The following is a 24,596-nucleotide window of genomic DNA, read 5'->3' as shown; positions in this document are numbered from 1 at the left end:
TAGTATACGTTTATTGTAAGAAAAGGTTTACTTCCTTGAGCTCGAAGTCGAGGAGGGCAATGGTTTTTAGCTTCTTTAAAAATGACAAGAATTTAAAGAATTTTATTGGATTTATATATAGTTGGATTAAAATAGGGTTGGTTCTATTATATTATTCCATTTAAATTGATATTTTTTAGAAAAAAATAACTTTTTGATTCAATTAAAAAATCAAAAAAACGTTCTTCCACGGATTAAAATTTTGACTTGTAATTAAATTTATTTTGAGAATCAAGATACATATTACCGATCGATTTAATTGAAGAATGTGAAAATCAATTTTAGAAAATGTATGAATGCAAATTCAATGTGAGCCCGTGTGATGATAAAAGGTAGGACGTACTCTCTAAATAAATAAAAAATTTTAAATTTCATCTAATTAAAACATATTACTTTGAAAATCTTACTATGAAAGTTCAAATCTATAGTTTGTGAAAACTTCAATGAGATTAAACCAATTATCTTCCGAGTTAATTAGAACATAAAAATTAAATATCTAAATTGTCAAAATAATAATAATAATAATTTGAAATTCAAACTAAACACACCTTTCTCGAAATCAATTAAGGTTAAACAATCAAACACACCTCCCGGATTAATCGAGCAAACACCTGGATTATCCAAAAAAACATTTAATAATCAGATCATCCAACTTTTAAATGGTCTTCACACGGCAAGTTTACGGCCAAGACTAATTAACAGATCACATCTTGTGACAGTGGGATTTGTCCACATGATACAATGCATGAGTACAGACATATAAAGCAGTAATACCCCAAACTAATTATCAATTCTACGTAGATCTTAGGTCCAACTATCATCACATTACTAACCCTATTCCACTAGCTATTCGCTTGCTTCATCAAACAAAAACAAATCTTCATCGGGCACATTCGAAGCATTAATTACTCATATCCCCGAGTGACACTTAGTAGATCTTTAACTACTCGATTTCGGTTTCATTAGTTGAACTAAGATATCTTAGCTCCATATATCGCCACATTATCAGTCCTATTCACTGGCTCCATCTAACCAAACATTGTTTTCATTAGACGCATTCAAAGCATTACTCACGCATTTTCAGGCAATCAAGTGAACCGAGACGCCTTGCTCTTTCCTTCGAGTCATGCTGGTCCATTTAATAGAGATATAGCCAGACCTCTTTGCTGCGCCAAGAACATAGATATTTACTGCAAGGAATGTACTACAAGTAATCGTTGGTGTTCTAGCTTTCATCTGGCATTACCATGTTCGATGATGATGATGATGATGATGATGATGATGCTGATGATGCATGCATCATGGTCTTATTTTCGCCGTCAAAATGTGGCAGAATCTGTTCAAAGATCACTTCAATCATGCAAAAATCCTAAAAGCGAAATGATAATGGCTCGAATACATGCTACTTGTGAAATGGGCAACTAAAGGCATGTTGATTTTTACAAAACACAAGCAGTATTATTGTTAATGCAACAAGAAAATATAGGATTTATCTGATGAAAAACACTAGAAGTTTGTTAAACAGTAGTAGTCTGCATCTGTCTCATTTTTCATTGTTGAAATGTGGTGTATCGGTTCAAAGATCATTTTAAATCATGAAAAGGTCAACAAAGCGATAACACGGACTATAATAATCATTTAATGGCAACTAATGAGACTGAATTTTATGAAACCAAAGCAATTTTCATTGACGTAGTCAAAAACAATGATCTTACATACAACTTGATGAAGGATACGATCCATATTAGCTGACCCCATATAGTTAGGGACTTAAACAACAAGATGTTGATTGCAGTATATATCAAAGATGACTAAAGCAGCAAGCAATTTTGTTAAACACAGTTCTAAAACTAAACAGAACCACTCCACCAGTCAGACTGGGAAAAAAAGAATCAAAACTGAAACTTGTCCAGCTTGGGTTAGTTTTTGTCAAGTCGGACTGGGAAAAAAATTAGACCAATTTTTTCATAACTTAGAAATGTCAAAATCCTATTCACAGTCCTACATAATTAAAGTTTGAGGTAGGAAAATAATTCTTTTTGATATTTTAATCTATCCAAATGATAATGCATCACAAGATTAATCTTACAAGCTTTTATATTGATACTTATTCCTCAATTAATTTTTTCCATTGGTTTATGTGTAATTATGATGTTTCATAATTAATTTAAAGTAGAATTTGATTTTAAATGGATGTGATAGATATGCAACTAAACCAAATGATTTGGGTCGGTCTAACCAATTAACTTGTCCGAGTTGATGTCCGGGAAATATTTGCAATTCAAGTGATTGAACCACCAGTTCAACTAGAATTAAACAAACCACTTCTGTTAAACAATTTGAATGTGTTCCATGCATGCAACTATTACATACCTCATCTGTAGCAATTCCAAGGTGATCCAGTAGCATCTTTACACCACTACCTTTTGAAACTCCAGATGGAATAATTTCAAGCATACATGTCTGAGGCTGAACAACATCTGCAAGCCCTCTTGTTGCTTCTGTCCAATATGGTCTTAAAGTGGAAATCTCTTCAGCAGTTCCAAGGAATACTAATTTCTGTACATCAAAATTATTGTGGAGATATAGATAGTTTATCGGTGCATACTTGCTGAAATAATTTAAGGTAGAGAAAAGAATTGAAAATAAAAAGGAGAAATAAGATATTCCAAATCAAAATCAAGAAGAAAAAGTTGTCCCTTAATGTTATCTACATAAACATTATAGCTTCAATAGTGTATTGCATATACAAATGATAGACATTGTAGAAACTTGGGACAAGGTACTTGTTTAAACGCATGGTCTGTGTATTTCACTCAAAATAAAAGGTTGTTAGAGCAAAAGTCTCTCATTCGCACACATCATTTAACATAGACTTACCATTTCCCATGCCAGCCTTCAAGGTCGCCAACTTTGTTTCAGCCTACGTGCTGAGCACAGCCATCCCTCTAGACCCTTTAGTGAACCTGATCGCCATCTCCTCCGATGCCTACACCCCCTCACTGAACCCAGTGTTGTCCCTCTTTCCTCTCTATAAACATCACCACCTCCCTTTGCATCCTTTGATGCCCCGTTGCAAACCCGACACTTTCCCTCCAATCCCCTCCATAAAGCTCACTCACCGATGCTAATTTGGTATTTTGGCAACATTCCAATGTATGTTGTCAGTGGCAAATTAGAGATGGAATGGGGAAGCAGACGAAGGAACAAAAAAGAAGATAAGACAACTATATATACTTAAGTTCAGATTTTATGTTCCATGTACAATGATTTGACATAATTTTATTAAGACACAAGCTTATAAAAGCTATTATCTTAGTGTAAGTTTATATTGTAGTATGGCAAGAGGTCTTGAGTGTTGGCATGACAAGTTATCCATCGACATGATTGACACAAAGACACGGGAGACATTGTGTGTTGAGTAGTATCAAGTTTTGGTAATTTATCAAATTGATAAATTTCGAATATACCATTTGGCGTGGTACGAGATTTCAAATCATGCACCTCTCTGTCATCCCCATTGGAGTAAAAGGAAACAGAGAAGGCCAGTTGAGCAGACTGAGAGACAACACACTAGACAAGGTGTAGGATAAAGAGGTCAAATTGTGAGGAGTTGGCATGAAGTTGAGGAGATGATGCTGGTAGTAAAGATGAAACCCACCTCACAATTGACACAAGATTATGTAACACCAAACATGGAAAATTATTTCCCTTGTCAATTTTTTTCTTGAAAAATATTTTATATATGTAAGTTGCTTTCTACAAAACAAACAAAGTGTGCTTGTCTTTTTTGCTTTATTTTATACTAATCATATCACGTTACACACCTGTAGATCGGAACTTGTCAAAAGGTGCTCAATGGAAGGCATAACCATAACCTGGCAATGAATTCTCCACGTCAAGTTTATTGCATTTAGCAAATCAAGAAAAAACAATAATATGCATTTAATGACTGTACCTTTGGCTCATGATGCAGGGTATGCTGTGAAGCAACCAAAGGATGATCAAATAAAGTTAAACACTGATCCTGACAAAATGCAACCAGAGGAAGTCCGTGTTGCAAAGAGTACTAAAAAGCCTGCGGTTGAATAGAAAAAGTTGAACAACACTTCTCATATAATGAAAAAGATAGTAGGCTACTTGCAAGGAAGCAAAAACGGAAGCAATTGACAGAAGCAGCAAGAAATCCAACCAGTGAGGAAGCCTAAATTAAGGGAGAAATAGAGTATGAAAAAAGATTTAGTAGACTGTCGAAACAAAGAAAAGAGCATAAGACTGCTATTGGGTGCTCAGAAACCATGTCGAAGTGGAAGAAGATAACCAATCATAGAAATATCATGACACACCTTATATAATCCATCAAAACAAGACATATAGTAGTATGATAGTTGATGTGGGGCTATTACCTCTCTACAAAGATTCTTATCTAGATTTGCTTTGAAAATCTCTTTACCTTGTCTCCCATGTACAAGTGATCCCTAAAATTCATGAAAAGTAGGAAACAAAAGCAAAAGTTCTCAGCTTGGCCTTTGTGCATTCTGAATTATGTGATAAAAATAAAGGTAAAATATAATGTATGATTTTAGTGAAAGAAATAGAGCTAAAAAAATTGAAACAAGAACTACATTTAGATAATATCAGCAGTAGAATGTACCAAATGTCACATTCAGCCCTGAAATTGAAACCATACCTGCTCAGAAGTGACAAACAGGCAACTAGAATTGTTTATGTGATTAGCTCTATTACTAGAAGTTTCAAAAATATTTAAAATTCAGACTATTCATAGTGCTTTAATAGAAAATTGTAAAATACCGGAGGTTGAGGGGGGTTAATTGCAAATAACTAACCTTAATTGTTGAGATTGATGGGAGATTATCGAAATCCAACTAAACCTAACCTAATAAGCCCATTTAAATGTAGCTCAATAGCCCACATAATGCCCCTATAATTAATCAAGAGATATTGGGATTTAGGGTTAATAGCTAATGGGTTTAGGGTTCAAACCATTAACCCCTCAAACCCGACCCGTTAAAACATCTTCAAAAGACCCCGATCCATTAACCCTTCGCATTCTCGCCTCTTCAATTCCCGATCACACCGCTGCCCTTCGTTGCTGATCTACTTCTCGACGCAAGACTCCGGCCGTCCGGAGCTAGAGGCGGGTCGGAACTGAGTGCCGACGACCAGAGGATTGACCTGTTGGGGCTAGGGTTCGCCGGGAGTTGCGTGGAAGCTGTCCACGGCGGTGGTTCCAGCGGTGAACAAGAGGAGAAGAGAACGGTAAGGGCTGAGATCTTTGTGATGTTGCCGTATTTCTTCGATTTCAGACGATCTGATTGAGTTTTACAACTCAATTTGTTGGACATGAGCAGATCCGTGACGGAGGGGTTTTTCGTTGCTTCTGACCGTGTGGAGGAGAGATCAGGGACCTCTTGGGCATAAGGGATTTGAGGTATGTGTTTTTGATTTGATTCCTGGTTTGTGCTGAGTAATATGCTGTTTGGATTGTTGTTGATCTGAGTTGTTGGATGCTTTGCGAACAGGGGCGACGATTGTAAGTAGGGCTGTAGGGAAAGACGCTGCTGGTAGATCCTTCGGTTTTGTTGGATTGATCAGCGGCAAGTGAATGTGGGCCGAATCATTCGTTGCTCGTTGATCAGATTGCTAGGGCAATTGGATCTGAGGTAAAACTTTTGATAGTTGATGATTGTAAGTATGTTGTTGATTGATGTTTGATTTTTTTGTGTGAGGTTGGCCTACCCTGTGTGGTTTTGATGGGTTCGATCTTGTCCAATTCTGAGGTTACAGAATTAGTTGTGATTAGGTTGATTTAGGATAGAAGTGGATCAAATTGATAAATAGGGGTTTTGGTTAGTTATATTATTTGATTAATACAACTAATTAATCTTGTTGTATTAATAGGATCCAAGTGGATCCTAGGGTGGGTCAGATTATTGTTGGACTATCATTGGATCTGTTGAAGTGTCAGGTTTAAGTTAAGTTTGGTTGGTCCAATTATAGGGAACTTGACCCTACCTAAAGTTGGAACCAACTTATAAAAAATTGGAGTTAATCAGTTGATTTAGATTCAATTGAGTAATCAATTGAATTCAATTAGCTGGTTAGGATTCAATTGAAAATTGGTTGGGTCAACTCTGGATTGGATAAATCAGATTTATTCTATTGTTGATAAATTTATGGATCATGGTACATAGTGTCGTACGTTGTTGATTTGCAGGTCCCTATTTATTAATCCGGTACCTACGTGGTCTATTTTCTTGGAGTTCGGTTACTTACGGACGTCGTATCAGGTGGGTACCCTGTACTTGGTCACTACAGACTCTTTCCTTTAAGTGCATAATATATTGCCTCATTTTATACATCTAGTTGACTTTTCAGTTGCTTATATTATTCATCGGTTGATATTCATTTCGTGACATCTGTTGTGACCTTTGATTGATCGATACTTGTGGATACTTGTTGATACCATGATGATATCATGTTAACTTTATCTATCATGTTGACTTTATCTGGATTTATGTTGATATTACCACATGTTAGAAGTAGGGAATATTGACAGCAATAGTTGGCTGTTCTTGTTGTTAGCACCATGTTGGGTGCAACTAGGATTGGTTAGGTGAGCCATCTTGAAGACTGCCCGCCCACCACTTGATTAACAGTGGTTAGTTGTTGGAGCCTGTGCAGTATGTCCTGTTTAGCGCATCAGTTCACTGAGTTCTGGGAGGGTGACTAGGGGTAGCTCGCACTCAGGACCATGTATGATGCCTGTTTAGTTGATTTATATATACGATTGCTGTATTATATGATATGCCTTGTCTTACTGAGTTACATGATTCTTATACCTGTTATACCTGTTATACCTTGTTGCTGAGTTGTATACTGTTCATACCTGATATACATTATTGACTCTGTTCCCTATATACCACCTGTTGTTATTTATTGTTATATCCTGTTGATCTTATATGCACTTATTTCATGTATTCCACTGAGCATCTAATGCTCACCACCCAGACCCTGGGGATTTCTTTGATTTCTCCCCAGGTAACAGAAAGGTGCTAGGAGCTTGGGAGATTTTGCCAACCTGCTTCCCTCTCACAGCTGAAGACTGGTATGGTGTCGAGTTTGCGTTGTTATGGTGACTGACTTTTGATACGATGTATTTGTGGACATGGACTGTATTGGTAGTTTTGGAGTTTGTTGGATTTGGAGTTTTACTTTAGATCTTACTTGTTGTATTTCAGATTTTGACATATTTTGATGCGATGTTTTGTATATGGTTGGTATGCATGTGTTTAGTTCGTAGATGATGGCCGTGTGGGCCTTATTATGCGTGGTTGTAGTCATGTGGCCTTATTATTATTTTTGTTGTTATGTTGTTGGGCCGTGTTAGCCTTTGTATATATGCATGTATTCAGGGAAAGGTCACTGTTATAGGGGAGATGTTGTCAAAATTTTTCGGATAGCCTTCTTCCGGGATGTGACAAAAATCCTAATCAGAATGACTCAATCTAGTTGTGAGATGGGACAGACAGCGGCAAGAATTCTCCAAACAGTTGTAAGTAAAATTATTTAGTTATCTTATTCATTTGTTAACAATTTATAGTAGTTGTGTTGCTAGGGGATATCTGATTTTATCTAATGGCCCCTATACAAAACCAAGTATGTGGTTGGCCACGGAGACGACCTACTACTCCGGTGGAGCCGGAGGGTTCTTAGGATGTTGTTGACGTTGAATCTATTTCAGTTGTTGATACTGAAGCTGTTGCTAATTCCAGTAGGTTAGCTTACTGAGCTGTTTTATATTGAGTTCCATGTTGATGGGTGTTCATAGTTGTTGGATGTTCATAGTTGTTGGATGTGGAAGATATTGATCGGGGATTTCTGAGGATGTTGTGGATAATTAAGAGTACACCCATAATCCTCCAGTTGGGAGACAGGGTTCTCAAGCTCAAGAAATACCAGTGACGGATCCGGTAACGGTTAGTAAGACTGTGGGTAAGTGCCGGATACCATTAATGGCAAAGTTCGTCAAGGACCGATTGACTTTATTTTGTGGGGGATCTGACCCATGGTTTGCTCGTTCATGGTTGGAGAATTTGACTAATATCTTTGCGTATATTCCTTGCACCAAGACAGAGAAAGTCAAATTAACTGTGTACTCCTCCGTGATCAGGTTGTCACGTGATGAAAGACTTAGAGGACTGTACTCGGACAGCGGGACTTGTCTTGGTTATTTTCGAGAGGTTGTCGAGAGATAGTACTTTTCAGCGCCATTCTCCATTCTGCTTAGCACGATGTTAGAAGTTTCTGAATATTAAGCAGGGTGATCGTTTTGTTACAGACAAAACACGGAATTCTCTCGACTCGCCGAGTATGCCCGAAATTGTAGATCAGAGGGTGATTGAATGTTCCAGTTCACCCAGGAATTTGCTGCATATATTCGGCGAAAGACACAGATAAGTCGAACAATTGGGAGAATTTCTATAGTTAGATCGTGTAGTTTAGCAGTATCTTTACCTTCAGGTGAAGTGATGATTATCAATCAGCAGATTAGATGATGCCCGTTGGATTTCGACGGTCACATCCTTATGGTGGACCTTCAAGTGCTAGATTTGATGGAGTTCGAAATTAATCTGGGTATGGATTGGTTAGCCACTCATCATGCTATGGTGGATTGCCGAGCTAGAGTGATTACCTTCCGACTTACGGATCAACCCGCTTAGGAATTTGTTAGTATTCGGAATGATGGGTTATCTCTCATTTCTGCTATACAAGCCCAAAGAATGTTAGAAAGATGTCGAGGTTAGTTTACTGCTTCTGAAGTAAACAAAGGAAGACAATATTTCTTGTCTTTCCGATGTTCGTATCGTCCAAAATTATCAGGATGTGTTTCCGAACGAGCTTTCTGGTTTGCCACCTTAGAGGCAGGTCCAGTTTACTATATATCGAGGTGATTCCAGGCACGACATCAGTGCCCGTATCGCATGGCTCCGAAGGAGTTGGAAGAGCTTAAGATCCAACTACAGGTTGGACCGGGGTTTCATTCACCATAGTGCACCACCAGGGGAAGCCCTAGTCCTATTTGTGAGAAAGAAGGACGAATCTATGAGACTGTGTATTGATTACTGTCAGTTGAAGGCGGTTACAATCAAAAACAATTATCCTTTTACCATGTATTTATGATTTGTTTGATTAATTGAAAGACTCTTGTGTGTACCCCAAGATTGACTTAAGGTTTAGGTATCATCAACAGAAGTACGAGACGAGGAAGTATGGAAGATAGCTTTCTGTACTCGTTGTGGACATTATGAGTTCTTGGTGATGTCATCGGAACTCACCAATGCTCCAGCCGTATTTATGGAACTGATGAACCAGGTTTTATTGGAGTACCTGCACCAGTTCATGATTGTCTTTATTGATGATATTTTGATATATTTTCGATCGGAGGCAAAACTTGAGCAATATCTCTGTAGGGCGTTGGAGACATTACGTCGGGAGCAACTGTATGCTAAATTCAGTAAATGTGCTTTCTGGTTATCCTCTGTGGGATTTATAGACACGTTGTATCAAGTACATGGTATCGAGTCGCGGTGTTTCTGCTGATCCTCAGAAGATAGAGGTTGTTACCAGTTGGGAGCGATCAAAGATTGTTCAGAAAATTCATAGTTTCTTAGTTTGGCTGGATATTACCAAAGATTTGTAGAGGGTTTCTCTCATATTGCTACACCGCTCACTCGTCTGACCAAAAAGGGAACGAAGTTCGCTTTGTCAGAGGTTTGTGAGGTTAGTTGTCAGAAGCTTAAGTTGGGTTAGTGAGTGCCCCAATACTGACGAATCCTTCTGATGAAGACGGAATCACACTTTGCTCGGATGCATCGTACTAGGTGTTGGGTGCAGTGTTGATGCAGTGCGATCGAGTAGTTGCCTATGTTTCTCGTCCGTTGAAGGACCACGAGAGGAATTATTTGGTGCATGACTTGGAGCTGGCACCTATTATCTTCACACTGAAGATTTGGCGAAAGCTAATGTGGTAGTTAATCCACTAAGCAGGAACTCTCGTAGGATTATGACTAGTTAGCGAGTGGTAGTTACTGATCTAGTCCGACAGTTACTGATTTGGTAGTTACTAGTCAGTGGGTGGTAGTTACTGATCTGGTCCGATAATTTTCTAAGTTGGGCTTGGTGGAGCTTGAGCAGACTCAGCGAGAAGTGTTGATTTCTATAAAGATGATGCAGTCACCTATATTAGAGAAGATCAAGGTGACGCAGGCTAGCGACTAGCATATTTAGTTCATCTGGAGTAGGGTGGACTCATGCAACAGTTGGGGTTTCTGGCAATGTTGATAGGATATTTCAATTCCAAGGAAGATGCTTTGTTTCGGAGCAGCATCCGATTATAAAGGAGTTATTGCAGGAGGCACATCACTCTAGGTTTGTGATACATCTGGGTGGTACTCACATGTATCGGGAACTGAAGCGCCCCTATTGGTGGAACGACATGTAGAGAGACGTTGCAGATTTTATTGCGAGGTGTTTAGTCTGTCAGCAGGTGAAGGTTGAACACCAGAGACCAGCTGGATTACTCCAGGTGATACCAGTACTTGAGTGGAAGTGGGAACACATTACGATGGATTTTGTTACAGGCCTGCACAGGACCCGGAAGGGACATGGTGTGAAGTGGTCAATCCTCGTATTTGGTCAATTCAGAATAAGTTCTAGTGCATATTATCTTTTATTGTGGTTAGTTGGACACTTTATACATATTCATGTTGATTCTAATGTTGATTCTAGGCTTGTCCTTGATTCGCTTGAATCTCAGGTGATATATATATTTTGTTGTGTGTTTAGACATCTTGCTATCTATGTTGATTATTGTTGTTTATCACCGGTTCATGATACCGGTGATCAGTAGAGATTTTGTTACCTATGCATGCTGATTTGGCATAGTAATCGTTGGTCATTGTTGCTTGATCATCATGTTTTGCATGGTGCAATGTGGCGATTGTAATTCCCAATGTTGTGTGTCAATCGTCATTGATAGCTAGCCTAGTGGCTGCAAGTTATAGGTGTAGTTAGGAGTTTTCCATTCATTGAACCATCGAGGGATGGTGGCTGTACGACCTGTACGCACGCAGTTAGGTCACTGTCCTGTGTCTTAGTCACCGCAGAGTGTAGTACTTCGAGACGGGTATAGAAGACAGACATGGATTACAGGATGTATGTAGCTATATACGGCTACCTATTGGGTTGTCATCAGATTACTATGTTGGGATACTGAATTATGGCAGTGTAACGTCGGACACCCCAGTATCATATATATGTGAGTATTGGGGCGAGTGTGGGCAGTTACATTGTGCATGTATTGTTTTGTGTGTTGAATATGTAGGTACTGGATCATTTGAGATATTGGAGTGGGTTGGCGAGGTTGCATACTGCCTAGCATTGCCGTCGACACTTGTGGGTGTCCATAGTGTGTTTCATGTTTCCATGTTGCGAAGATACGTACCTCATCCTTCACACATTCTGAGGGAAGTACCTGTTCATCTCCAGCCAGACGCTTCTTATGAGGAGATACCAGTGCGGATTCTTAACCATAAGGAGCGACGGAATAAAACTATTCAACTTGTGAAAGTCGGATGACAGCATCATACGGATGAGGAGGCTACGTGGGAGCTGGAGGATATTATCCATGCTCGATACCCTCATCTATTTACTTGAGGTATGATGTTAATTATTATGTTATTTGTTTCTACTCTGTAGTATGAAGATAGTAAATTTGGGGACCAAATTTTTATTAGTGGGAGAGAATATAAAATACCGGAGGTTGAGGGGGGTTAATTGCAAATAACTAACCTTAATTGTTGAGATTGATGGGAGATTATCGAAATCCAACTAAACCTAACCTAATAGGGCCATTTAAATCTAGCTCAATAGCCCACATAATGCCCCTATAATTAATCAAGAGATATTGGGATTTAGGGTTAATAGTGTTGGCGATCTGGATCTTTGTCCCATGTTCCGGATTCTATTTGCTTCGAGAAGCATAGAACCCCACATGATAAAAAATTTTATCCTGTCCGGATCAATCGACAAAGTCTTCAAAGAAGACTAAGTCGATCGATCCACAAGATCGCCGATTCTAAATTACTACGATTTTAATTATTTAGTTCTAAGTACAAATAAGACTGTGAAAAATAAATTTATACCAGAACCCGGATTGAACCTCAGAATCTTCTGCTGTATTCCTTATCTCTTTCTCGGACGTTGTGTGGGCAACGATCTTCCGAGAACTAAGGACTGCAACCTCTGCTGGATGAAGCCTTGGATCGCCTTGCTTCTTTCTTGAAGCAGCTTCGTTCTTCCTCGCCTTCCACCTTGGATCCGGCCACCTCCTTGAGAAGAAGATTCAGCCACCAATAGAGAGGAAAGAAAATGAAAGAGAAAGAAGAAGTGGATGGGGAATAGTGGTCGGCCAAGAGAGAAAGAAATTGGAGCAATTGTGAAATCGGAGAGATTTCGTATGCTATTCTATTTCTCTGTGTCCTCTTGGCCGCCCCTCCCCCTCTCTTTTATAGTCTCCCAATGCCCAATCAATCCTTGGCCGCCTCCTTTAATCTAGGAGTTGATTTGGACTTGTTTCCATAAATAACTTTCAAATATAGAAAAGAATAGGCGCCGATTATTTCTTCCCTTGATTGCTTGGCGGCCCCCTCAGTTTTTTTATAAAAAAAATGTTTCCATATCTATGAATAGGTGGCCGGCCAAATCAAGAGGATTTGGTTCAATTTGTGAACCAACTTTGTATTAAAGAGAAATAAAACCGAACCGAAGAGATCTCATCCATTGGATGCAACTTAACCTCATCTAACGGTTCTAATATAATCTACTTTAATACAACTTAATTGCTCCAATCTAATAGCTACAATTAAATGGTTTTGGGCGTGGGCTATAGAGAACCAAACTCGGTTCACCTCGTGAATCGGGTTTTGCATTTAAAGAGATTTAAAACCGAACCGATATTAGAACCGTTCATGAGGTTAAGTTGCATGCGATGATCTCTTCGGTTCGGTTTTATTTCTCTTTAATACAAAGTTGGTTCACAATTGAACCAAATCCTCTTGATTTGGCCGGCCACCTATTCATAGATATGGAAACATTTTTTTTATAAAAAAACTAAGGGGGCCGCCAAGCGATCAAGGGAAGAAATAATCGGCGCCTATTCTTTTCTATATTTGAAAGTTATTTATGGAAACAAGTCCAAATCAACTCCTAGATTAAAGGAGGCGGCCAAAGATTGGGCATTGGGAGACTATAAAAGAGAGGGGGAGGGGCGCTAAGAGGACACAGAGAAATAGAATAGCATACGAAATCTCTCCGATTTCACAATTGCTCCAATTTCTTTCTCTCTTGGCCGACCACTATTCCCCATCCACTTCTTCTTTCTCTTTCATTTTCTTTCCTCTCTATTGGTGGCTGAATCTTCTTCTCAAGGAGGTGGCCGGATCCAAGGTGGAAGGCGAGGAAGAACGAAGCTGCTTAGAAGAAAGAAGCAAGGCGATCCAAGGCTTCATCCAGCAGAGGTTGCAGTCCTTAGTTCTCGGAAGATCGTTGCCCACACAACGTCCGAGAAAGAGATAAGGAATACAGCAGAAGATTCTGAGGTTCAATCCGGGTTCTGGTATAAATTTATTTTTCACAGTCTTATTTGTACTTAGAACTAAATAATTAAAATCGTAGTAATTTAGAAATCGGCGATCTTGTGGATCGATCGACTTAGTCTTCTTTGAAGACTTTGTCGATTGATCCGGACAGCCGGATAAAATTTTTTATCATGTTGGACTTATGCTTCTCGAAGCAAATAGAATCCGGAACATGGGACAAAGATCCAGATCGCCAACACTATTAACCCTAAATCCCAATATCTCTTGATTAATTATAGGGGCATTATGTGGGCTATTGAGCTAGATTTAAATGGCCCTATTAGGTTAGGTTTAGTTGGATTTCGATAATCTCCCATCAATCTCAACAATTAAGGTTAGTTATTTGCAATTAACCCCCCTCAACCTCCGGTATTTTATATTCTCTCCCACTAATAAAAATTTGGTCCCCAAATTTACTATCTAATATACAGAGTAGAAACAAATAACATAATAATTAACATCATACCTCAAGTAAATAGATGAGGGTATCGAGCACAGATAATATCCTCCAGCTCCCACGTAGCCTCCTCATCCGTATGATGCTGTCATCCGACTTTCACAAGTTGAATAGTTTTATTCCGTCGCTCCTTATGGTTAAGAATCCGCACTGGTATCTCCTCATAAGAAGCGTCTGGCTGGAGATGAACAGGTACTTCCCTCAGAATGTGTGAAGGATGAGGTACGTATCTTCGCAACATGGAAACATGAAACACACTATGGACACCCACAAGTGTCGACGGCAATGCTAGGCAGTATGCAACCTCGCCAACCCACTCCAATATCTCAAATGATCCAGTACCTACATATTCAACACACAAAACAATACATGCACAATGTAACTGCCCACACTCGCCCCAATACTCACATATATATGATACTGGGGTGTCCGACGTTACACTGCCATAATTCAGTATCCCAACATAGTAATCTGATGACAACCCAATAGTAGCCGTATATAGCTACATACATACTGTAATCCATGTCTGCTTCTGTTACCCGTCTCGAAGTACTACATTCTGCGGGGGTGGCTTAGACACAGGGACAGTGACCTGAACTGCGACAGGTCGTACAGGTCGTACAGCCACCATCCCTCGATGGTTCAATGAATGGAAAACTCCTAACTACACCTATAACTTGCAGCCACTAAGGCTAGCTATAAATGACGATTGACACACAACATTGTGATGCATACGACGCGTGCACCATGCGAAACATGATGATCAAGCAACGAATAACCAACGAAGATTCTATGCCAAATCAGCATGCATAGGTAACAAAATCTCTACTGATCACCGGTATCATGAACCGGTGATAAACAACAATAATCAACATAGATAGCAAGATGTCTAAACACACAACAAAATATATATATCACCTGAATTTCAAGCGAATCAAGGACAAGCCTAGATCAACATTAGAAGTCAACATGAATATGTATAAAGTGTCCAACTAACCACAATAAAAGATAATATGCACTAGAACTTATTCTGAATTAACCAAATACGAGGATTTCACCACTTCACACCATGCCCCTTCCAAGAGGGTCCTGTGCAGCCCTGTACAAACTTCATCGTAATGTGTTCCCACTTCCACTCGAAGTACTGGTATCACCTGGAGTAATCCAGCTGGTCTCTGGTGTTCAACCTTCACCTGCTGACAGACTAAACACCTCGCAATAAAATCTGCAACGTCTCTCTACATGTCGTCCACCAATAGGGGCGCTTCAGTTCCCGATACATGTGGTACCACCCAGATGTATCCACAAACCTAGGTGATGTGCTCCTGCAATAACTCCTTTATAATCGGATGCTGCTCCGAAACAAAGCATCTTCCTTGTAATTGAAATATCCTATCAACATCGCCAGAAACCCCAACTGTCGCATGCAGTCGCACCCTACTCCAGATGAACTAAATATGCTAGTCGCTAGCCTGCGTCACCTTGATCTTCTCTAATGTAGGTGACTGCATCATCTTTATAGAAATCAACACTTCTCGCTGAGTCTGCTCAAGCTCCACCAAGCCCAACTTAGAAAATTGTCGGACCAGATCAGTAACTACCACCCACTGACTAGTAACTACCAAATCAGTAACTGTCGGACTAGTAGGTACTACCACTCGCTAGACTAGTGATAATCCTACGAGAGTTCCTGCTTAGTGGATTAACTACCACATTAGCTTTCACCAAATCTTCAGTGTGAAAGTATAATAGGTGCCAGCTCCAAGTCATGGACCAAATAATTCCTCTCGCGGTCCTTCAACGAACGAGAAACATAGGCAACTACTCGATCGCACTGCATCAACACTACACCCAACACCTAGTACGATGCATCCGTGCAAAGTGTGATTCCGTCTTCATCAGAAGGATTCGTCGGTATTGGGGCACTCACTAACCCAAACTAACTTTCTGACAACTAACCTCGCAAACCTCTGACAAAGCGAACTTCGTTCCCTTTTTGGTCAGACTTAGTGAGCGGTGTAGCAAATACTAGAGAAACCCTCACAAATCTTTGGTAATATCCAGCCAAACTAAGAAACTACGAATTTTCTGAACTTCTAATTGCTCCCAAACTGGTAACAACCTCTATCTTCTGAGGATCAGCAGAAACACCGCGACTCGATACCATGTACTTTGATAGAACGTGTGTAAAATCCCACAAGGATAACCAGAAAGCACATTTACTGATTTAGCATACAGTTGCTCCCGACGTAATATCTCCAACGTCCTACAGAGATATTGCTCAAGTTTTGCCTCCGATCGAAAATATATCAAAATATCATCAATAAAGATAATCATGAACTGGTGCAGGTACTCCAATAAACTATATTTTTTAACGTAATTTTTAATTTTAAAATTTCATTCTTTAAAATTTTATTATCTAAATATTTAATTTATTTTTTCTCACAAAAAATTCAATTAATTCTAAAAATTTTTGTACTATTCCCTAATTTTTTTATTCAACTTTTACAAAAAAATTTCAAATTTTTATGACAATGAGATTATTTTCTATAAATTTTTAAGTAAAAATTTTATTTTAATTGCAAAATACTTAGCTAAGTCATTTTTGACAACCAAATTTTTTATGATATGTTCTACATTTCTTAGACACTTATAAAAAAATTTTCTTCAGTTTAAATTAGACTTGCACATTTTTTTTCCCTTACTTAGCTTTAAATACCCCGTTTTTGCTGTGATCAAAGAGGGAGAGTAGGCTAAGTTCAGGGGGAGGTTATTATTTTGACATGTAAATTTTTTTATGCTTAACTGTTTATTTAGAATTGTTGCTTTTATTATTTTTTTGGTTAAACCCTAACTGAACTTGGGTTGATGCACATCAAAAAGGGAGAGATTGTTGGTGCCCCGGTTAGTTTTGATGTGATCAACCAAGTTAAGTCTGTGTTGTTATAATCCCTCTACTAAGTGTGCAGGAACTTAGGTACGGAGGAAGTCGAGTGGAAGACGTAGCAGACAAGAAGGGTTGTGCGGAAAAGTGAGCCGACGAGCTCGGTGCAATCCGAGAGACGCGGAAGCTACAGAAGAGTACACCGGTGGAGTGAGAAGGACGTGCGCGACGTCTGAGGGACGAGAAGCCAGGAGGAAGTACGCTTGAGGGGCGAAAGGCCGGAGTCGGGTTCGGGTGAGCCTGACTCCGATTGGTCAGAAATCACCCAACCGATGATTATACAAAAAGTCAACAAAAGTCAAACTATTAACTTTGACCATTGACTGTGATCGGAGACTTAGACTTAGACATGACTTTTGAAGAGGAAAAAAAGAGAGAGAGAAGATAATTAAGTCTTTATCTTTTATTATACAAAAGATAAATACTTAATTTTTATTAAGCATAATTCTTTTTATCTTTTATTAAAGATAAAGTTTATCCTAATTTAATCAATGGCTATGATCAAAGTCTATCTTCGATCAACGGATATGATCGCATCAACGGATCAACGATCAAGAGAAAGTTCATCTACGATCAACGATCCAGATCTATTCTCATGGGCTATAAATAGGACTTAGTGTTTTAGAAGTTAAATCATCAATTACTATTGTAATATTCTCTCTAAGTTTGTGCTACAACTATAAAGGCTTCTCCGCCTAAAGGAGTTTTGATTAAGCGTGATCAACTGCCTTGGAGCAACGATCCAGTTGCAACCAATTTTTTTTAAGACAAGTGTTATTCTAGCTGTTAAAATCGTCTATTCATCCCCTTCTAGTCGGTCCAACCCGATCCTACAAAAACAAGAGAACACAGCACTCAAAATCAACCATTATCCTTATCATAGTGCACCAAGAAATGGTCAAACAGCTTCCTTCTGAATCTCATGTTTTGTTGTTTAAGACATGAACCTACAGAATTAACCATAAAGTTCGTCTATATAGATCCATTTTCATATCTTCAGTTAGAGATATACTGGGACTTCAATTTTTTTATACTAACATATCCCATTCATTATAAGAAAAGCAATTTCTCATAACACATATTGATGATGTCAAAATATGAATATGAGCTATAAGATTTAGAAACATGATTATGAGGCAAATCTTGCATCTTGGAACTTTCAGATAATGGAAAAGCAACCATGCTTTGTGACTCATGTCAATTTGAACTATCATAATGAAAATTTTGGGAAAATTAAGTATATGATCAGTCTATTATATATATATAGTCTATTTTTTTTTTAATAATGTTGGCATATGTAAGGAAAAAGACCTGTAGGAAAACATCGGCGACGCCGTCGCCTTAAATCAACCGCATCCGTCAACAATCCCTAAACCGATTAGCTAATAAATAAATAAATAATCCATGCACATCAATGACAGATCCAGGCGCCTTATCAAGACTCGTGAATGAGCCAGGATCCTGCGCTTGCTGGTGGTGAGAATCTGGACGTCTGCCGGCGAGAAAATAGTGTCGTCGCCGCCGCTGTTCATCGGGGAGCTCATTGATCATCGCCGTCGGGAGTGGAGGAGGGGAAGAGTAAATGGTCATCATCGATCATCACAATCGTGGTCGTCGAGGGGAGGAGGAAGCGAGTAAGGCTTGATATGATTAGAAACGGGAAAGAATTTGTAAGTGATTGAAACGATTTTGAGAAACTTTTAAGAAACAACCATATAGAAAATACTAGCTCAAACTTTAATATATGATATTCTCGCCCTCTCATTACAACTTGATTGCATCAAGCAACAGATCTTTATTCATTGCGAAAAAAAAAAGAAAACAAAACCAAATTACGAGAAAGAAAAAAAGTGCGAGACAAAAAAAACTATTCGTTATTTACTCATCGTTAGAAGAAATGAAATAGTTGTGTCTTCCCCTCAGTGCTCGATCGGGGTTGTTGACAAATCCGGTGGGGTTGTTGATAGGAGGCTCGGTGGCAGTAGCATCGGCTGCTACCGAGCCACCTGTTAACAACCCCGTCAGATCTGTGAGTGAGGAGATAGGGAAGGCAGTGCGAAGATGTGTGAGTGAGGAGAGAGTGTTTAAGTAGGTTGAGAGAGGAAGTCGGTTACTTCGTCGGAGTGGAGTCGGTTAGCCCAGTAATCGGCCCAGCCGGATTGCTAGACGGCGCAGAAATTCATTTAGGGTTTCCGGAGGCATGGAGGGTGTGAAGGTGGAGGAAAGCATCGACTGTTTATGTTGTGCTAGACTCCACCTTCACACCCTCTAAGCCTTCAGAAACCCTAAACGAATTTCCTGTGCAATCTAGCAATCCGGCTGGGCTACCCGACTCCACTCCGACGCAGTAACCGACTTCCTCTCTCAGCCTACTTAACTCCTCACTCACACATCTTCGCACTGCCTCCCCTATCTCCTCTCCTCACTCACAGATCCGGCGGGGTTGTTGACAGGCGGCTCAGCGGCAGCAGCAACCGAGCTGCCTGTCAACAACCTCGCCAGATCTGTGAGTGAGGAGAGGAGATAGGGGAGGCAGTGCGGAGATGTGTGAGTGAGGAGAGAGTGTTTAAGTAGGTTGAGAGAGGAAGTCGGTTACGACGTCAGAGTAGAGTCGGGTAGCCCAGTAATCGAGCCCAACTGGATTGCTAGACTGCGCGAGAGATTCGTTTAGGGTTAGCTTTTCCTCTTCACTCAAAAGACAATACCTAGAGCGCCAATATTCGTTGATCTACTATTTTTTATTATTTTATAATACTTTCTTATCGTATTGGTTTATCCCCTCTGAACACTTGTGGGACCAGGACTAGGGGGCCGCTAAGGTGGTGGTTCCACCATTGATTATGAATGATTATGAATGGAGTAATAATGTATATTTTTTCTTATATAAAAGATGGAATCCACCACTCCAACAGCTTTACACAGTCGACCCATGACAATCTGTGAGGAGGTAAATCGAGAAACTATAGTTAATCACGACAGAGGAGCGTATTGTCTCGACTACGTCGAGATTCGAATCTTTTACTAAAGAAAATAATATATACCTTTATTTTTTTGATTTATTTATTGAATAAATTTTAAACATACCTTCAAAAAATCCTAAACCTCATAGTAAAAATCTATTATTGTTCATAAGGGAAAGGATCAACTTGAATTTGATATAATCATGCTTGATGACTCCAAAGCAAAAAAATAAAATAAAATAAACATAAATCATCTATAAAATCACAATATTGTTATTTGAATTTTGTTATCTTACTCATCGATTTTATTTTTTTCAGGTTTAAGATTTTAGAATTTAAAAAAAGTTTGTTTTTATCCAAATCTCATTTTTTATTTTCACAAAAAGAAAATAGAAATTAAAAAATAATAATTTTAATAACAAATATCAACTCACATTAATTAAAGATGTATTTGATTCAAAAAAAAATGATAAATCCCAGTCAGTCTCATGGACTCAATCCCTGGGGGTGGCCAGTCCGGTCCCACGGAAGTTTCCCACCGACCACCAGGGTAAATCGGGAAGCACATACGGTGGCCAATCCAGATGCCTAGCATCCTTTGATTGCGTTCCCCATTTGGAGAAAAATTCCTGCAAATACGCCGTAGCTGGGGATCGAACCGCGGGTCCCTGGGTTACCATCCGGATGTCCTACCGTTGCACCATTGCCCCGGGGACAAAGATGTATTTGATTCAAGTTATCATATATAGGTGATGTGATTATCAAATAATCATATAATTAAGATTATGGGGTATAAAATATAACTTAATATTATTTATTTCAATTTATTTATTTAGAGAGAATAAAGCATAATCAGTTTGACATTTACTATAATACTCTTAATTCAATTTATTTTAAAATTAAATTAAATTAAAAATATTAATATTAATAATATTAATGATGATAATAAATTGATAATATATAAAAATAAATATTATTATTTATAATAATGTAAAATGGATTTATATATATTTTTATTAAAATAATTTATTAAAATAATCCATTAAATTATTAAATATAATCTATTAATTTTATTTTAAAAAGTTAAAATAAATTTTTATATATGTTAATAAAATAATTCATTAGCATAATCACTTTAATAAAATAATTATTTATATTAATAAATATAATTTATTAATTTTATTGTTTTAAATTTAAAATAAATTCATATATGTTTTAATAAAATAATTTAGTAAACTAATTATTTTAATAAAATAATTTATTAAATTAATAAATATAATTTGTTAATTTTATTATAATAAATTATTTATTAAAATAATTATTTAATAAAATAGTTTATTAAATTAATAAATATATTTTATTAATTTTATTTTTTAAAATTTAAAATAAATTTATATATATATTAATAAAATAGTTGATTAAAATTGTTTTAATAAACTAATCAAATGAACCTCTTTTACAAAAAAAATTAAATAAATGGATGTCTTATCAATGATTTTAACTATAAAAATATGGGATCAGATGAGGATGACATTATTTCTTCATTTCTTAATAATATGGATATTTCAGATAATGAAGATTATTTCGGAGACTTTGAAACCAAAGCCTCATCACCAAAAGAGAAGTATGGAGTTCTACAGCTAGACGACTACCCTGAACTCCAGCAGACAGAAAACCAGATTGAGAACATTCTATCAACTGAATCCGCAATCAGCAGGTATAGGCCACCCACTGACGTTGACATGACAACACCAGGATATGCACCTGCAAATGCACCAGAAGGCTATGGTGCTGGGGAAGATCCTGGCATATCGAACATACGCCGGCCAAGACGGTGGGAAAATAGCTCGGAGTGGTTCCAGCTACCATCCGCCAACATAAATCGGGGTTCGATCTTTATTATGCCCTTTGATTTTGATACTAAAGTGTTTGACAGATGGGAAAGTTCTACCCTACTACATATGGCGGACAAAAACTTTGATAATGCTGAGGATAAGATCTTGTACATTGAAAACCTCCTTGGAGAATCAGAGAAGAAGATCTTCATGACATGGAGAATGAAGTACACTGAGGAGCTTGAGCAGATGAAGCAACAAGCTCTGGGCTCCAACGGTACTCAGAATATCATTAATCAGATTAGACTGATGTTTTTCTTAGAAAACCCGCAGGTAGGAACCACAGGTGAACAGGATGCAGCCTATAAAACCTTAAAGGGACTTGTCTGTACAGAAATGACGGATACAGCGGTATACAGATATATGTTTGATTATTTTCACCTGGCATCCAAGAGCGGAAGATCATGGGCAAATGAGGAACTCTCCTCAGAATTCTTCACCAAAATGCCTAGGCCCCTGGGGGACAGGCTAGAAAGGGCTTTTAAGGCAAGATATCCAAATAATACTATTGGAATCACGGGCCGGATCACATTCACAAAAGCCTACCTTAAAGAAATGTGCCAAGAAGCCTTATTTCAAAATAGGCTTAAGAAGATGAACTTCTGTGGGAGAACACCTGTTCATGGAGTATATGGCAAAGACAGGGGAACCTACAAGAAGTATGGTGCGAGAAAGACTACTACCTACAAAGGCAAGCCGCACCAGTCGCACGTAAGAATAGCCAAGCAGAAGCACTTAACATTAAGGAAAAAGAATTGCAAGTGTTATGCTTGTGGAGAAGAAGGTCATTATGCTTCAGAATGCAGAAATCCAAGAAAGCTGATGCATAGAGTAGCCATCCTGGAGTCACTCAGGTTGGAAGATGGCTACGACGTTGTTTCTGTGGGAATGAATGAATCAGATATCTCGGACATTTATTCCGTATCTGAAGGCGAGGATAATTGTGAAGTGTCAGAGAATTTTGATATCCTCATGATTCAAGATGATCAGCTCAAACTGCTGATAAAAAAGGTACATCCCATGGATCAAATACCAAAACGCAAAACTAACAGATCTGCAGGATATGATTTGTACCTATGTGAAGGGGCAAAGCTGGTGCCCAACAAGCAACAAGTTCTGAGGACAGGTATTAACGCCCAAATACCTGAAGGAACATATGGAAGGATTGCACCCAGGAATAGTGCCGCAGTCAAAGGCATATTTATCAATGGAGGTGTAATTGACACGGATTTTCAAGGTGAGATAAAAATTCTAGCAATAAATCTCACTGATGCAGCAATTTATGTGCAGCCAAAGGAAAGTATAGCACAGCTAATCCTGGAAAAAATAGCTGTTCCTGAGACTCAGGAGGTATTTGAACCAGAACCTACTGGTGGAAGCACACAAGGATTCAGTTCAACGGGACAGAAAAACTTTACTGAAATAATGAAGATATTGGTCCCAGGACTAAGGACAATTGAAGCAGAAGCAACAATTATTCCTGAACCTGAACCTAGGATGCTAAGGTCAAGTAGAAAATATAGAAAAGAGTTAGCAGAACCATCAGGTCAGTGGCCATTCATGCAAGATCATTTTACAGGGCTGGACAGACTCAGAAATATTGAAGAAGCCCAGATCTATGATGCTGCCCAAAGAGAAAGGCTAAGGCTATATGCAGACACCGAGTCATCATCATCCTCACCAGGAGATGTGAAAGGTACTGGGTACAAGGCAGGTACCTTTGATCCTTTATTATTTAGAGAACAGATCATATTCAGGGCTGGGAATTCATCTGACATATTTTCTGACAAGTGTTATGATGAAAAATTTGATGTTCTCATGGTGACTGAGGCGTCTAATGAATATTTGATTGGGGAATCAGAATGGAGGCCCCAAGTAAGAGTTACTAGGGAGGAGTTCGTATGTCAACATGAGTGGAATTACTCCCTGACGACATCAGCACACTGCAGAGACTGCAGAGCAGAAGTCAAAATGGGAAGCAGGATGGATTGCAACAAATGTAAGTTCGTAGTTTGCAATATATGCTCATATCATTGCTTCAGGATGCAGATTCCGAGACAAGCAAGAACTACCAGACCTATAAATAAAGATGAATGGAGAAGCCTCGCTGAGCGCCAGTCGGAAGTGCTGAAAAGATTAAGTTCCAGGGAGAAGGAACTTGAAGAAGAAAATAAAGCCCTAAAGGAAAAAATTAAGATAATGGAAGAATCCCAGATCATGATGGTGGAAGAAACGCCATCAGAGACAGAAAGGGAGCTAGAGGAATTAAGAATGGAAAATGAACTCCTTGGGATCCTAAATAAAGAAGCAGAATCAAAAAGGATTGACTTGGCAAATGAAGTACAACTCCTTAAGAGGATGGCTGAAATCGACAAGCAGGAGATAGCATCTCTCAGGTCACAATTACCATTACCTTTGCCAATACTTCACGTTGATGAATTTGCTGTTTCTTTGATGTAACCCCGAAACAACCTTTTGAATATTAAGGTTAATATTGAAATTAACAGCAAAAGGATTTCTCTGAATGCAATACTAGACACAGGTGCAGCTATTTGTGTCTGTAATGGAGAGCTGATTCCA

The 24,596-nt window shown here is 38.5% G+C and overlaps 1 protein-coding gene across 1 annotated transcript; it reads right to left on the bottom strand.

The window, feature by feature from the left end:
* Positions 1-14,305: 14,305 nt before the first annotated feature.
* Positions 14,306-14,848, bottom strand: LOC141846958 (uncharacterized). The gene is made up of 3 exons (XM_074734971.1): positions 14,757-14,848; positions 14,626-14,657; positions 14,306-14,559 (listed from the first exon to the last, which is right to left on the bottom strand). The coding sequence occupies exons 1-3, from the start codon at positions 14,846-14,848 to the stop codon at positions 14,306-14,308; spliced, it is 378 nt and encodes a 125-aa protein (XP_074591072.1).
* Between the last annotated feature and the right edge of the window lie 9,748 nt (positions 14,849-24,596).

The sequence above is a fragment of the Curcuma longa genome, chromosome 16 (genome assembly GCF_044706935.1).
Source record: "Curcuma longa cultivar G26 ecotype Majalengka, Jawa Barat chromosome 16, ITB_CL_G26_1.1, whole genome shotgun sequence".
NCBI lineage: Eukaryota > Viridiplantae > Streptophyta > Magnoliopsida > Zingiberales > Zingiberaceae > Curcuma > Curcuma longa.
This window is presented reverse-complemented; position numbering and strand designations above follow the sequence as displayed.

Coding starts and splice junctions, on each gene's coding strand:
- LOC141846958 (XM_074734971.1), bottom strand. CDS start 14,848: ATGGTGGCTGTACGACCTGTACGACCTGTCGCAGTTCAGGTCACTGTC. Junction 14,658..14,756: donor AATGTAGTACTTCGAGACGG/GTAACAGAAGCA, acceptor GAATTATGGCAG/TGTAACGTCGGACACCCCAG. Junction 14,560..14,625: donor CACCCCAGTATCATATATAT/GTGAGTATTGGG, acceptor TTGAATATGTAG/GTACTGGATCATTTGAGATA.